The sequence below is a fragment of the Monodelphis domestica genome, chromosome 7 (genome assembly GCF_027887165.1).
Source record: "Monodelphis domestica isolate mMonDom1 chromosome 7, mMonDom1.pri, whole genome shotgun sequence".
Classification (NCBI taxonomy): domain Eukaryota; kingdom Metazoa; phylum Chordata; class Mammalia; order Didelphimorphia; family Didelphidae; genus Monodelphis; species Monodelphis domestica.
The window spans coordinates 236,225,760-236,242,084 of record NC_077233.1 but is presented as its reverse complement, the minus strand read 5'-3'; the positions used below and the strand labels follow the sequence as shown (position 1 = coordinate 236,242,084).

At 35.2% G+C, this 16,325-nt stretch overlaps 1 protein-coding gene across 11 annotated transcripts in view; it reads left to right on the top strand.

The window, feature by feature from the left end:
• The window catches only part of ECPAS (Ecm29 proteasome adaptor and scaffold), a 145,200-nt gene that overhangs the window by 86,278 nt on the left and 42,597 nt on the right, over positions 1–16,325 (top strand). For all 11 annotated transcript variants that reach the window (XM_056806589.1, XM_056806590.1, XM_056806597.1 and 8 more), the window contains 5 exons: positions 3,614–3,737; positions 5,121–5,201; positions 7,653–7,875; positions 8,730–8,821; positions 10,362–10,496. In XM_056806589.1, coding sequence (XP_056662567.1) covers positions 3,614–3,737; positions 5,121–5,201; positions 7,653–7,875; positions 8,730–8,821; positions 10,362–10,496 — 655 coding nt within the window. The remainder of the gene's footprint in view (positions 1–3,613; positions 3,738–5,120; positions 5,202–7,652; positions 7,876–8,729; positions 8,822–10,361; positions 10,497–16,325) is intronic.

Sequence of the window (16,325 nt, the reverse complement as noted above, 5' to 3'; positions counted from 1 at the left end):
AGACCTAATTTTCATTATATTTTTATTAATTTTATTTCATTTTAATCCCTTTTCTTGGAATCCAAGCCTTCCCTAACTCCTCTTAATTTTAGTTCCTTTCCTCTGGTGATTACTTCCTATTTATCCTGTCTATGACTTGCTTTGTATGTATTTGTTCTTACGTTATCCCTCCTGTTAAGATCATAAGTGCATCTTGTGGGCTAGTCCATCTTTTGCTTATTTGTATCCCTGGCACTTGGTAAAGTACCTGGAATATAGTAGGCACTAAATCAGTGTTTATTGATATAATCAGTGTGTGTGTATGTGTGTGTGTGTGGGGGGGGCAATGAAGGATGATGGGTCTAGGAAAGGCTTCTTGCAGAATCTAGAATTTCAGTTGAATCTTGAAGGAAACCAAGGAAGTATTGAGGCAGAGATGAGGAGAGAAGACATTCCAGACATGAGAGACAGCCAATCAAAAGTTAGAAGAAAGGAGAAAAATTAGGAAACGGGACCCATTGTCACTGGATCATAAGGTGTAATGAAATGTGAGAAGATGGGAAAAGTAGAATGTGGCCAGTTTGGGAAGGGTTTTAAAAGCCAAACAGGATTTATATATTTGATTCTTAAGGTAATAGGGAGTCACTGGATTTTATGGAGATGGGCAGGAATACTATGTGAGACATGATTAGACCTGTGCTTTAATGTCAATATGGAAGCATAATAGCAAATAGACTGGAATAGGGAGACCAATCAAGAATGATTTTGAAGATGTTCACACATGAGGTAATTAGCAATCGAACCAGGATAGCAGCTGCACTAAAGCAGAGAAAATAGTGAATGTGAAGAAATATTGTGTAGGTAAAATTAGTGAGGTTTGGTGACAGACTGTGTATATGGGGTGAGTAACAGTGAGGAGTTGAGGGTAAAGAAGATGTGAACATGGGAAAAGGAGAAGGTTTGAGGGGAAACATAATAATTTTGTTTTGGACATAATGGGTTTAAGATGTCTTTGAGATGTCCAATTAGCAATTCTAATGTGCAGTTAGTGATACAAGACTAGAAGTCAGGAGAGAGGTTAGGACTAGATAAATAATTTTGAGATTTATCTTTATAGAGATGAGAATGATTGGAGTTTTGTTTAGTGTTTTTTGTTTTTTTTCCTGTCTGAGTCTTTATGATTCCTTTTTGGGTTTTCCTGACAAAGATACTGAAGTGGTTTGCTATTTCCTCCAGCTCATTTTGCAGATGAGGATACTGAAGCGGACAGGTGAAGTGACTTGTCCAGTCACAGAGAGTAAATGCTTAAGGTCGGATTTGAAATTGAGCCTTCCTGACTAGGCCCAGTGTCTATTCAGTGTGCTACCTAGTTGTCCAGATATTGTATGTCCAAGAAAACTAGAAAGTGAAGAAACCAAGGTAGTTAATTAAATTCAGGGTAGTTTGAAAGTGAAGGCACTAGCAGTTGAAGAGATTAAGAAAGGCTTCTAATGTAGTGCTAGTGCTTGAAGAGTGAGATTCTTTGAGAAAGACATTCCCAGCAGGGGAAACAACCCCATACACAGGCCTGGAAATAGGAGCTACAGTGTTGCACATAAAATACAGAGAAAAGACTTTTTTAGCTGAATTGTAGTTGTGGAAGGGGAATAATGTATAATGAGACCAGAAAAATAGATGGGAATCAACACCACGAAAAACTCTTCAATGCCAAAGAAAGGAGTTTAAATATTATTTTAGAGGTATTAGGAGGCTAGTGAGTATGAAAGTGACATGGTCATATTTGTGTTTAAAAGTAAATCACTTTGACTAAAGTGTTAACTGTGAGAGTAGAGAAAAGGAATTAGAGATGACAGGTATTTTGGAGGTAGGAGAAGTAAGATTTGGCAGCTGATGAGAGACTGAGACAGAGAGGAAAAGAAAAGAAATACCTGGGAGTCAGGAAGACTGGTTGGTATCAAGAATATCAGTGTATATGATTGCAACTTTTGGTACAAGCCTTTTTACTTTGGCAACTAAAGATTATGTTACCTTAGAAAACTAAAACAATTTTATTTTTATTTTTAAGTTAATTTATTTAGTCAATTTAGAACATTATTCCTTGGTTACAAGAATTATATTATTTCCCTCCCTTCCCTTCTCCCACTCTTCCCACAGCCAAAATGCAATTTCACTGGGTATTACTTGTGTCCTTGATCAGAACCTATTTCCATGTTGGTGTTTGCACCAGGATGTTCATTTAGAGTCTACATCCCCAGCCATATCCTTTCAACCCATGTATTCAAGCAGTTGTTTTTCTTTGGTGTTTTTACTCTCACAGTGTTTCCTCTGAATGTGGATAGTTTTCTTTGAGTTGTTCAGGATCACTGCATTGCCACTAATGGAGAAGTCCATTATGTTCAATTGGACCACAGTGTATCAGTCTCTGTGTACAACGTTCTCCTGGTTCTGCTCCTCTCACTCTGCATCAATTCCTGGAGGTCGTTCCAGTCTCCATGGAATTCCTCCACTTTATTATTCCTTTTAGCACAATAGTATTCCATCACCAAAATGTACCACAATTTGTTCAGCCATTCCCCAATTGAAGGGCATCCCCTCATTTTCCAATTTTTTGCCACCACAAAGAGTGCAGCTATGAATATTTTTGTACAAGTCTTTTTCCTTATTAACTCTTTGTTATCTCCTTATTATCTCTAGCACCAGCAGTACTATGGCTGGGTCAAAGGGCAGACAGTCTTTTATCGCCCTTTGGGCATAGTTCCAAATTGCCCTCCAGAATGGTTGGATCAATTCACAACTCCACCAGCAATGAATTAATGTCCCTACTTTGCCACATCCCCTCCAGCATTCATTACTTTCCATAGCTGTCATGTTAGTCAATCTGCTAGGTGTGAGGTGATACCTCAGAGTTGTTTTGATTTGCATCTTTCTGATTATAAGAGATTTAGAACACTTTTTCCTGTGCTTATAAATAGTTTTGATTTCTTTAACTGAAAATTGCCTATTCATGTCCCTTGCTCATTTATCAATTGGAGAATGGCTTGATTTTTGTACAATGGGTTTAGCTCTTTATAAATTTGAGTAATTAGACTTTTTGTCAGAGGTTTTTGTAAGGAAGATTGTTTCCCAATTGGTTGCTTCCCTTCTAATTTTGGTTGCATTGGTTTTGTTTGTACAAAACCTTTTTAATTCGATGTAATAAAAATTACTGATTTTACATTTTGTGATTTTTTTTCTTCTAGCTCTTGCTTGGTTCAGTTTTATTTTTATAAGGGATGGCTAAAGAAGATTAATACATAATTTTATTTTTGAGAGTAGAGGAATTACATTTTTGTATTTGTATCCCCAGTCCCTCATTTCCATGCATATCTGGTGTATAGTATGCACTTAATGAATGCTTTTGACAGATATTATCTTTGATCATAAGATAAAGGTGAAGAGAGTATTCATCTTCAAGAGTTAGAATAGGTTGCTTATAATGTATTTGGGCTCATAGTATGTTCTAGAAAAAAACAAGAAAATTTGTTTAAAGAAAATACCAGGTCATCACTAGATTGTCCTGTGGTGTTTATTAAAAAAGAAATCATACTCTTATAGTTCGTAATTACTTTATCTTTTTTCATCTTCTTTCTGAAAGACGAGAAGAAGTCCATGGAGAAGCACAGCGTGTACTAAGAACTCTTCCGGGTAAAAATGAAAAAGAAAGTACTTCCAAACAAATGCCTTCCTTCCCAGAAATGGTACATTATATTCAAGAGAAGGTACAGTATGTAACTTCAGATAAACTTATAATTTGGATAAATCAGTATTAAAACTTAAGTATTTTGCCTCTATTCTTTGCACATAACATTAAAGTGATGAATTGATTGAACAAGATTCACTAGGAAGTATACCGAAAAACTAAGACTGGTAATGAATGTAAATATTTAGACTGAACTGAGTAAATATTATTTTAATAATGTGTGTATCTGAGTTGTTTTAGTGGAGGCAAGAAGGTATTATAAAGTTTGTTTTTCTGTACTGCCTAATTGGAAATTTCTGAACTTTAAAATCATATTGAATCTTGTGCACATGAAGCAGTTACGTGCCATTCCTGTAACAGTTTTAACTGTGGTTGTTTTTTTTTATCATTGTCTTTTTAAATATCAACTGTGAAAGATTGTTTCCAACAGTCGCATATGCTTAAATATATATCTTTTGGAGACAAAAGTGGATAACAGATCTTTTTTTAAAAATTGTGCAATTGATTTTTAGATTTCCTTCCTCTAAAGATTACAAAAGTTTGGATCTTTTTTTACCTAGTTTGCATTCCTTGTTGAACAGTGATAATTATAATAGCTAACACTCATGTAGTATACCAGGACACTGAGCTGTGCACCTTACAAATATTATCTCATTTAATCCTCACAACTGTAGGAGGTAGATACTATTATTATCTTCATTTTGTATTTGAGGTAAATGAGACAAACAGAGGTTAAGTGACTTCTCCGGGGTCACAGAACCAGAAAGTATATGAGGCTAGATCTGAACTCAGTTCTTCCTGACTCAGGGCCTCACTGCCCTATTCCATGTACCCTCTAGTTGTCCTGTAAATCATGAAATGTCAGTTTCAATGGCCCAGTGGCCCCACTTATCCAGTCAACCATCACATTATCCTCATCTTCAGTGTTCTAATGACCAAAAGCATATTGCAATTTATATGTGATTTCTTGTTTTATTGTAAAATATGAGGGTGATATTGAAGGCTGTGAGAAAAAACAAGTAGAACCACCTGTTGTTTTATCCTCGTATAGAAATAAATGATATTACCTCCAACTCTCACCCTCTTTCTTCTTTATTCCATGGCCATTTTGTTCATATTTCCAAGGGATTTTTTTGTAGTGACTGGCATGGGAAGACCTGGGCATAGCATGGTATAATTTATGGAGTAGATTTTATGGTATTATAAAAACAAACTCATCTGAAATGTGTTAAATTGAGTGCATACTTAGTAGAATTCTTATGAATAGAAAATACGGGGGGGAATTCTTATTGTTGTCACAGAATTTACTTGTGATTTTCAGATTGCAGATTGCACATGTGCATTATTTTAAAATATTTCTCTTTCCTACATCCAACTTCTTTAACAAATTCCTTTTCTTTAGGCTTCCCATCGAATGAAAACTCCAGCCAAATACATGACAGGAACTGCTGTTCTTCCTTTTAATCCAGCTACATTTGGAGAGGTAGGACTTCCACTTTATTTTGTGTTACTATTCATAAATATCTTAGACATTTGTGAATTAGTAACATCTATTTGTTTGTATGTACTTAAACATGCATGTATATGTATGTGCCACACTGAATTTTTGAACCAGTCTACTTTTCTGCTTTTATTTCTAAGGAGAAAGTTTTGGAAGTTGGCAAGCCTTTAAAAAAATTTCATTGATTGCTTTTGTTTTTTTGTAATTCCTGGAAATTCCCTCTCCCTGTTAAATCTTCCTTGCAACAAAGAAAAATGGTTAAGCAAAAAACATCGTGATATATTGAAAAATTGTTTTTCTTTACAATGTTAATAACTGTTCTAATTCTGCTCACTTCATTCTTATCATTTCCTGTATTTTACTCCTGTGCCACAATCCTCTACTCAGCATTCTCTTTCATCATTTCTTCTGGTGCAGTAATATTTGAATGTATTCATATATCACAATTTGTTCAGCCATTATTTTGCATTTAATAATTACCTGGTTAGCTTCTTAAGGTCCATTTTCTTTCCTTGTAGAATTATATTCAGCTTTGCTGTGTTAAGTTTGTCTAGATTCTCTAAGTCTGTTTTTTAAACTTTTTGAGTATTATATTCCCAGATTCCTCCTTAAATGCTTTACAAATACTTTCTCATTTGATTTTCACAACAACTCTAGAGGTTGGTGTTACCATGATCCTTATTTTACAGTTGAGAAAACGGAAACAGACAGGTTAAGTGATTTTCCTAAAATCACAAATAAATATCTGAGGTCAGATTTGAATTTAGGTCTTTCTTCCTGACTCCAAGCCTGCACTATATCCACTGCACCACATAGCTCCTTACTTAATTAGTAATTTAGAGTATTTTCCACATAGTAATTTGCAATGGTTTGCAGTGTTTCTGAAACTTCTTATCCTTTGAACCTTTAGTTTAAAAATTAGCTCTTGGTTTTATTTATTTGTATCAGTTCCCTATATATCTTGCATTTCAGGTCTTTTTCATACTTTTTACTTTTTAAAAACATTTTCCCCATTCAGTGTTTTCTTTCCTTCATTGACTTTGTTCATTTGGAAGTATTTCAATTTTTGTACTCAGAATTGTCTATTTTGTCTTTATGATCATCTCCATTTTATGTGTCTGTCTTTCTTTACTAAACATTCTCCCAAGAGCCATAATGGTGAAAATGTATTTTCTAGTCTTTAATTTTTTTTTTATCAAATAATATGGTCCTTTCTATTCCAGTTTAAATTCATTGTGGTATATGAGTAAGAGGTTGATTTAAACTCAAGAAAAGTAGTGAGTCTTATAATTTTCTTTAGTTGTCCTTAGTGACATTTGATAATATCTAGGACCCTTTTTTGATTAGAGTAGTTTTTCTAAACACGCTGCCCAAGATTTCTGCCTAGCAAAATGTTTAAATCTTTGACTCATAAAAGTAGTAATGTTTGTTTTTTTATTTGGACAATTTTTATTTAATTAATTTAGAGTATTTTTCGATAGTTACATGATTTATGTTCTTTCCCTCCCCTCTTCCCAACCCCCTCCCATAGCCAATGAGCAATTCTATTGGGTTTTACATGTATCATTGATCAAGACCTATTTCGATATTACTAATGTTTGCATTAGGGCGATCATTTAGAGTCTACATCCCCAATCTTATCCCCATTGACCTATGTGATCAGGCAATTGTTTTTCTTCTGTGCTTCTACTTCCACAGTTCTTTCTCTGTATATGAATAGTGCTTTTTCTCATAAGTCCCCCAGAATTGTCCTGTCTCATTGCATTGTTGCTAGTAGAGAAGTCCATTACATTCAGTTGTACCACAGTGTATCAGTCTGTGTACAATGTTCTCCTGGCTCTGCTCCTCTCATTCTGCATCACTTCCTGGAGGTTGTTCCAGTCTCTATGGAATTCCTCCACTTTATTATTCCTTTGAGCACAATAGTATTCCATCACCAACATATACCACAATTTGTTCAGCCATTCCCCAATTGATGGACATCCCCTCAATTTCTACTTCTTTGCCACCACAAAAAGAGAAGCTGTGAATATTTTTGTACAAGTCTTTTTCCTTATTATCTCTTTGGGGTACAAACCCAGCAGTGCTATGGCTGGATCAAAAGGCTTTTAAAGAAAAGTAGTAATTTTTAATTCCACTTTGAAGTTAACATTTTTAGTTCAAATTTGAACTCCAGAGTTAATTTTGAATTTTTAACTATAGTTTAGATTTCATGCTTATTTTTAAATAGTGTTTAACAAATTTTTATAGCTTGAGGAAATAGTAATTGACTTTTCAGGATCGTGTTTTCATAGTTTTCTTAAGTAAACTTAAGTTCTTGTGAAGGAAAATGGAAGAACAAATTGGAAACCATCATTGAAGCATGTAGTGCTTTATTATCCTTCTGCCTTTCCTGAGTAGTTATCTTGAGTCTTTTTTTTTTCCTATTTTCAGATAGTCCTATATTTGCGAATGTGTCTTGCTCATAGTGCAGGCGTGGTTCCCACCTCACAGAGCTTGGCAGATATGCAAGATCATGCTCCAGCAATCGGTCGTTACATACGAAACCTAATGTCTGGCAACCACATAACGTCGTCATCTTCCTCCAAGAGTGGGGAAAACAATCCTGTTCAGATTTATATTGGCCTCCTTCAGCAGCTGTTAGCAGGTGTTGGAGGTGAGAAATCTCATTGCTGATGAAAAAGAATAAAGGTCTTTCAAAAATAATTTAGATGAGTCTCATATTCACTTTTGAAAATAGAGGGAAAATATTTGGTTTATGCTCAAATGTTTTGGCATATAATTTGTTAATACTTATTTTTTAATCTATATATCATAAAAAATTTACTGTGGAATCTATAGCAAATGGTCATGTGAAACTAAAAAGATTGGAAGTCACTTCTGAGTCTTTTTTCTCCTTTCCCTCCCTCCTTCTTTCCTTCCTTAAAACCGTTACCCTTTGTCTTAGAATACTATGTATTGAATTTAAGGCAGAGGAGTGGTAAGGGCTAGGCAATGTGGGTTAAGTGATTTGCTCATAGTCATCAAGCTAGGAAATGTCTGAGACTACATATGAATCCAGGACCTCCTGTTTCCAGGCCTCGCTCTCTGTCCACTGAGCCATTTAAGTTGCCCCATTACCTCTGAGTCTTAAGGTTTTTTAAATTATAACCGCAAAATCAGTTTTCCAAAGAAAGGAAGAGAATTGTTGATTCAAAAGAAGAGATTTTGGAGGAAATTAGGTTACCTGGTAATTCATAAAGTCATTCCAGTGGGATTATTGGACAAAGAAAAATAGTCTTTTATACATTTGGACTGAAACTCTAGTGCAGGAATTCTTTTCTTTTGCAATGGACCCCTTTGATAGATTGGGGCAGTCTATTCCTATTCAGTCTTGCCAATCACAACTGAAACATGTTAAGACATTTGTCTTTAGAGCAACAAAGAATTTGGAAGGAACTTGGGGATCATGTGATGAAATGTGTATTTGTTGGTTCTCATGACTTTTAATATAATTCTGAATTTGTTTAGGTTTACCTGTCATGTATTGTCTTTTGGAAGCTGTTTCTGTCTATCCAGAAAAATTGGCAACCAAATTTGTAGACAAAACAGACTGGATAAAGGTAGGTCTCATGCATGCACATATCTGTTTCTGATGATTCCTCAGAAAGTGCTAGTTTAACTTATTTAAGTTAAATTTAAGTGTTTTTCAAACTTGGATCTTATGATCCTTATTTCTAGTAGTATTTCTTTGACCCTTCTTCATGTTTCCTTCCTCACTTCTATTTTCCAGAATCCTTGGTTTCCTTCTGAACCCTACCCTTTGCTAACCACCCCAACCCCCAACAACACTCCCAAATGCTTTTTCCTGTGATAGATAAGTATAGTCACTAAAAACACATCCTTATATTGGCTTCTTCTAAAGAGGGATGTGTCATTCTGCTCTCAGGTTTCACTCTGCCCGTTTGTGAATCCTTTAGCACTGTTCTCCTTGCTTCCACTGTCTATGAGCCCACTGCCCTGAACTCATTCTTGCTTCCTGGGCACAACATGTTTATTGGCTTAACTGGCTTCTGGTTATCTTTTTATGCAGGTGCTTTAACTATGTTCCTTTTCATTTTTCTTTATCATTGGTCTTTCTATAGAGTCCTTTTTCAGATATGTGGAGGGATTTCTGTAGGAGAGCCATGCTTCTTGTAACTGGAAGCAATCATGTCAATACTTTTTCCCAAAGTTTGATGATTAAGTGCTAGACAGAAATTGGAAGGTTGCTTAATTATATAATGATTGGTTACAAGAAAGCTTTTTTAGAGGGGGATTGTTGTATATATATTTAGAGAGAGAAGGGAAGGAGTCAATGGAGAAGAATTTGAGAGAGAAGGAATGATGGCTGGTACAATGTATTGGAAGAAAATAGTTGGGGCACTATATGAAAATATATTGTGTTATAGAAAATATGTTGCATTATAAAGGGCATTAAGTTTGAGTCATAATCCTTGAGTTGGAGTCCTGACTTTGGAACTTAAAAATATATATATGTAAAATTATACATAAAAATGATTTTTAACATTTGTTTTTCAAAACTTTGATTTTGAAATTTTCTCCCTCATGGGAAGCAATTTGATATGTTTTACATGTACAGCTATGAAAAACATGTTCCCAGATCAGACCTACTGTGAAAGAAAACAAACTAGAAAAAACAATCCAAGAAAAATAAAGTTGAAAAAAAAACATTACTTCGTTCTGTATTCAAACTCCATCAGTTTTTTCTCTGGAGATAGCATTTTCCATCATAAGTCCTTTGGAATTGTCTTAGATCATCGTATTGTTGAGAATAGCTAAGTCATTCACAGTTTATCACTGTACGGCATTGCCGTTACTATGTTCAATGTTTTCCTGATTCTGCTTCACTTTGTATCAGATCATGTAAGTCTTTACAGGTTTTTTGAAATCCTCCTGCTCATCATTTCTTATAGCACAATAGTATTCCATCGCAGTCATATGCCACCACTTGTCTGGTCATTCCCCATTTAATAGGAAACCTCTCAATTTCCAGTTCTTTGCCACCACAAGAAGATCTGCTATAGCTATTTTGGTACATACAGCTTTTTTTCCTTTTTTACAGTGAATAATTCTAGCTTCTTTTTTTCTGTACATTTTCAGAGTCTAATGAATACTAATAAGGAAGAAATGCGGGAATTGGTAGCATTATTTTATTCAGTGGTGGTATCTACAATGTCAGGAAATGAGTTGAAATCAACTATCCAGCACCTTATGAAGACAACAAAGGACAATCATGTATGTAATCAACTTTCTGCCCTCTATTTTTAATATGTGATATTTTAAGTTTCTGATCATATCACTTACCAAGTAAACGTTAGAAATCCATATATGTGCTTGAGGATTTGAATGTATTTATGTGTTCATCTGTGCACAATATGTATGCATGTGCATTTATATGAAATGCACATTCATAAAATCATAGATTTAGAGCTGTCAGGAACTTCAGAAGTCTTATAATACAGCTCCTTTAACTTTCCCAAGGTCATAAATCACTGATAGAACCAGGATTTTGAGTTCAGGTAGCCTGACTCCAGATTCTGCCCTCTACTCTGTACTCTCTGTGAAATGAAAAAAGGCATTCTCAAGTTGTACTGAAGAATTTTTTAGATAATCTGTGGCTACACATTTTGATGTGACATCACTAAATACTTAGTCTGAATATGTCATTCTCCTATTAAATAAACTCCAGTAGTTCTTTATTATCCCCAAGCTCGCATATAAAATCCTTTGTGTGGAATTTAAAGCTCTTAACCTGGATTCCAGTGTTACTCCCTTCTATACACGCTATAATCCAGCTGTACTGGCCCACAGGATGTTCGTCTTCTTTTAGAATACATTTCCTGTCTACCTTTCCTTGCACTATCTGGCCTTCATGCTTGGAATTGCCTTCCATCCTTGAATTTTTGGCTTCCTTTAAAACTCGGCAAAAACCCACCTTCTCCAAGAGGCCTTTCCCAGTACCCCCAGTTGTAAGTATCTTCCATTTGAAGATTACTTTCTCATTATATATTTATTGTATACCTATTTGTTTACATGAAAGTTTCCTCTTTTAGAAGGTGAGCTTCTAGAGGGTAGGGACTGTTTCTTCCTTCCTTTGTATTCCCACTGTTTAATACAGTGACTGACACCTTGTTAATGTATACACAGTCAACATGCTATCACATTGATTTGGCATATAGCATTTAAATCAATATTGTTAATTGATTGTGTGGTTTTAGGTAACAACATATAGTAAGTACTCCTTAGGCAGTTATATTGTGATTGTTTATTACTTTCTTCTAGAATTTTTTTGATTTAGTATTTTTAATTATATCTTTTTTTCATTCAGCAAAATGCTCTCTTTTATTCCTTCCTCCCCATTGCTACCCCTGCAGCAGAGAACAAAATAAAAATGAAATCCCAATTGCAAATGTGTAGTGAACCAACACAAATTCTCACCTTGGTCCTGTCCCCCCAAAAAGTCTTTGTCTGTATTCTCAGTCTCTCACCTCTTTATTGTGAGTTGGGTAGCTTGTTTCATCATTAGTTCCCTGGCATCATGGTTCATCAGAGTTCCTCTAATTTCATAAAAATTGTTTGTTTTTACCATGTTGTTATCTTTGTATAAATTATTCTAGTTCCTTTCACTTCACTATTAATTTATTCAAATCTTCCCAAATTTGGCTGAAACTGTCCTCTCTGTCATTTCTAATAGCACAATAGTAGTCCATCATAGTAACTTGTCATTGTTCCCTAATTTGTGGACATCCTCTCAGATTCCAATTTAAAAGAATTAGAAGTGTTTTTTTTATTCTTCTTGAGTCTTTTGCTTAAAACTAACTCTTACCTTAATCTACCCTCTCTAATTCTGTTTTTTTTTCCATTTTCCCCTTTCCCTCCTACATTCCTATTGAGTAAAATGTATTTCTGTAGCCAACTCTATGTCTGTATGCGTGTGCACACATGTTTATGTGTATATTCTTCCTTCCTCTGATTACTTCAGATGAAAGTTAGGTTCAGGTGTCAAGCCACTCCTCACTTCCTTCTTTGTTCATATAGACATCTACTTGTTGATTCTGAGTATGTAGGATAATTTTCCCTGACCTATTCTCCAATCCCCTTGCTCTCCAGTATATTCCTTTTTTCTCTCTTTCCATTCTTCTCTTAAAATCATCAAGCTAGAATTACTCAGACTTTGTCCAGGTATATTTCTCTCTATGACCCATGATAATGATAGGATTTATGGGGGCACATGAATTATTTCCCCATATTAGAATGTAAGCATCTTATCTTTGTTTAGTCCTTTTATCATTATTCATTTATTTGTGTTTATCTTTTTTAATGTTTCTCTTAATTTATGTTTGAACTTCAGAGTTTCTATACAGCTCTGGTCTTTTTTATCATGAATTCTTAGAAGTCAAAGTCTTCTAGTTTATTGGAGTTCTATTTTTTTTCCTTTGTAGAATTTTCCTCAGTTTTTCTGGACAAGTTATTTTTGACTCTATGCCTATATTCATTACCTTCATCTTGTATTCCAAGCTCTCTACACCTCATAGTGGTGTATGCTAATGTATGTGATCCTGACTGAGGATCTTTGGGACTTGTATTCTTTTTTTTTGCCTGCTTGCAGTATTTTTTTTTTTGTTTGGCAGCACTAGTGAAAAAATAATGTCCTTAAATTGAAGGAATAATGTGGATAGATGGTGTTATCCACACTAGGGAACTGGTTTGGATACTTATTTGGCTGTTGATAAGTATCATAATTCTCTTTTGGTGAAAAGAAGCAAATTTTACTTCCCTCCACTGGACCAATGCACATAAAAGCCTTGGAGACTATGTTATAAGAAAACAATATCTGTATTTATTAGAAATCAAGGTAGACTGTGAGGATTAAACAAAAGGATCCCCAGACTCTAATTTCTTATACCTCACCCAACCAATCTAAGTCCATCTCATGATGGATGCTTCTATTCTTCAGGCTATCCTAATAGCTCCCTGTTTCTAGCTAGGTTTTTCCCAAAAGCTCACTAATCTATCTAGCCATACTCCTCTGTCTTTAGTTTAGTTGTTTCTCTAAGAAGTTGCCTCCAAAATCTACTAGGAGTGGCCTCAAGATGGCGGAGTCCACCCAAAGCTGGGTCTGACCCTGAGGTAAAAATCCCAGAGCCCAGCAGACAGGATCTTCAGATAAAATTTCAGACAAGTTGGTAAACACAGGTATGACTAGATCTTCATTAAGATGATCTCCAGTTGAAAAGAAACCTCCAGACTTCCACAAACAGGTTAAGGTAAGGTAGCCCAGGAAGGCTGCACCTTCCTCTTCTAGCTCAGGAACAGGAAGTGGCACTTTCTCCTTTGAACTCCTTCTTCAGCTCTGTGCATTCTAGAATTCTCTCCAGGGTTCCTGGCTAGAGCCCAGCACTTTGGAGATAATTTCCAATCCTTTCAAACTTGCTCATATCAAAATTCAACTCTCTATAATCTCATTCCTATACTAGATATTGGCTATAATGTTCCTGGAAGTTTTGATTTTTGGAGTTTCTTTTGAGAGGTGACTAATTGGATCTGCTTTACTCTCTAGTTCTAAAAAAAAATCTTTTTTTCCTACCCTTTTTAAAAAAAATTCTTTAAATTATTATATCTGTACTTTTTTTGGCCGGGGTGGGGGTGGGGGTGTGTGGCATTCAGGTAGTCCAGTGATTCTTAAAATGTTTTCTCTCCTATCTGTTTTCTTGGTCAATTGTTTTTAAAATAACATTTTTAAAGGCTTGACTTTTAAAATATTTTTTATTCTTAGTTGGAGTCATTGGCTTTTATTTAAACCATTCCAGTTTTTTGAAGTTTGTTGCTTGGGCAAGGTTTTATACCTCTTGTGTCAACCTTTTAATTGAATTTCCAGTTCTTTGTTCCATAATTCTCATTTCTTTACTAAGTTTTTTTCTTCGAATACTCTCATGTGATTTTTTAAACTTTTTTTGAACCTTTGCTTCCTTTCATCCCAGGAATTCTAGTTGAATAGTCCATATTGTATTTTTTTTTTGAGTCTTTCCTTGTAGATAGATGTTTACAAGTTAGTCTCTTCTGGGTTTATGGTTTTTACCTCCTTGAAACCATCATAGATTTTTATGCTTGGATTCTTTTATAATATTTTTAAATCTTTCATCCTACAGTTCTGATTTTTTAATTTTATGTTAGGTCCAGGCTCTACATATTTATAGAGGGAAGGTCCAGACCTTCTCTGGGGTGATATGTTGCTATTTTCTTTGAATATTGAGTTATATGTTATTCTAGGCTCTCAAGGACAGCTTATGCTGGGGATATACAAGCTTTCAATGTTCTCAAATTGGCTTAATCCTAGGCAATGTCTGATTACTGCCTTCCCTGATTGTATCTGCACGTTTCTGACCTGAGTTTGGGTTTGAACAACAGTAGGCTTCTGCTGGACTCACTCATTAAAAACCAACTGGGAAGCTCTGGTAGTACATAGTGACAAAACTGTAGTGTTATCTTTGATCTGGTATTTCTGCCTTGGTTATTTTTCTGTTGGCTTCAGACTGGTATAGAAGCTGGAACACGAGATTCTGCTCTGCTGCTAGTGTCTGAGCCATGTAGCTGCTGCTTGCTTTGGGTCTTCTGCTCTCTCTCAGTACATTTTGCAAGGCGTACTACTATGTCTTACTGACTGTGCTACCCTTGTATGTAGGTCCCTTCCTCACTCTGCCCTGAAACTCTGGTCCAAAGTTGGATAGTGGGTGACAAAGCTGTCATGGTTCTCTACTATGTCTCTAGGGGTCCTCTGGTAATGGCTCTAGGGTTTCCTCTTGCCTTACTGCACAGCCTTTCCCCATTCATAGAAATGCTTCACGTGGGGTGATGCTTCTGGCCAGACAGTTTCCCCAGGGTCTGCAGACACCACCTGTCTTTTTCCCTGTGAGAACCTGGACTAGAAAATGACTCGTGACTTTTTCCTTGCATTTCTCCATCAGGATTCAATCCTATGGTTTTTCTTGGGCTGTTTGGAGTTTTGTTGAGGAGCTTCATGTGTTTCTTGCTACCCATATCATCTTAACTCTTCCCTCCTCTTTTGCAAAATTCAATGTAATCCTGTTAGAATTAAGAGTTACTCCTAATAGCTAGATGTAGCTGTTGCTCTACAAAAATTCTTGTGTATTTTTCCTTAAAATACTTAAGATTTGATACTTGGCTTTTCCCTTTTTCCTTTTTTTGATTAGATGGTCTTCTTATGCTTTTTGCATAGGATTCACATTTAAAAAATAAATGTTCTATTGATGGTAAATAAATTAGAATAGATTATTATTAATTTTGTGAAATGGTTTATTATTTTTATGAAATAAAAGCATTTCTATTGACCACAGAAGATTTCTTAACATATTAAATTGGTATCTTTTAGTAGCTGATCAAATAGAAAGGATAATGAACATTTCATGATTTTTTCCATCTATATACCTGCTATTGCTATAATTCTTGCAATTTTACTTTGAATTTTGTATTTGAGGCACTGATAAGATTGATTTGACTTCAGCTCTGTGAAGGAACCTGTTAAGCATCTGACACTTCGATACTGGAGGAGAAAATCAAATTGATTTTACTACTGCACTTTGGCAATTGCCCAAGTCATTTTTTATTGTCTCTGGGTTAAGTTTAGAAGTTCTGTTTTTCTGTGAAATTAATGTTATTGTTATGTTATGGAAATTTGTTATTTCTATCCTACTAGTCCATATGCAGGAAAGTCTAGTTTGTTGTCTTTGTCCTTCAAGGAAGTCTGATTTGTTATCCATGTACCACTAACTAACCTTGCAAATGGACAGTCAATAACAAGGTGGAAAGAGGCATAGTTGCTAGCTCTGCATACTCAATCTTCTGCCAGTCATACTGTTTTTCCTATCTATGGATGATTCTCTTTTTGCCTATAAAAATGATCCATAGGTTCCACCCTGGGGTTTTAGCTATTGATGAGGATGCCAAGACCCCTATTTATTGGCAAATTCATGCCTTGCTAATAAATTTATCATCCTGGGAGTTTTGTACCTGTCTTTACCTTAATTTCAATTGAGACAATACTGT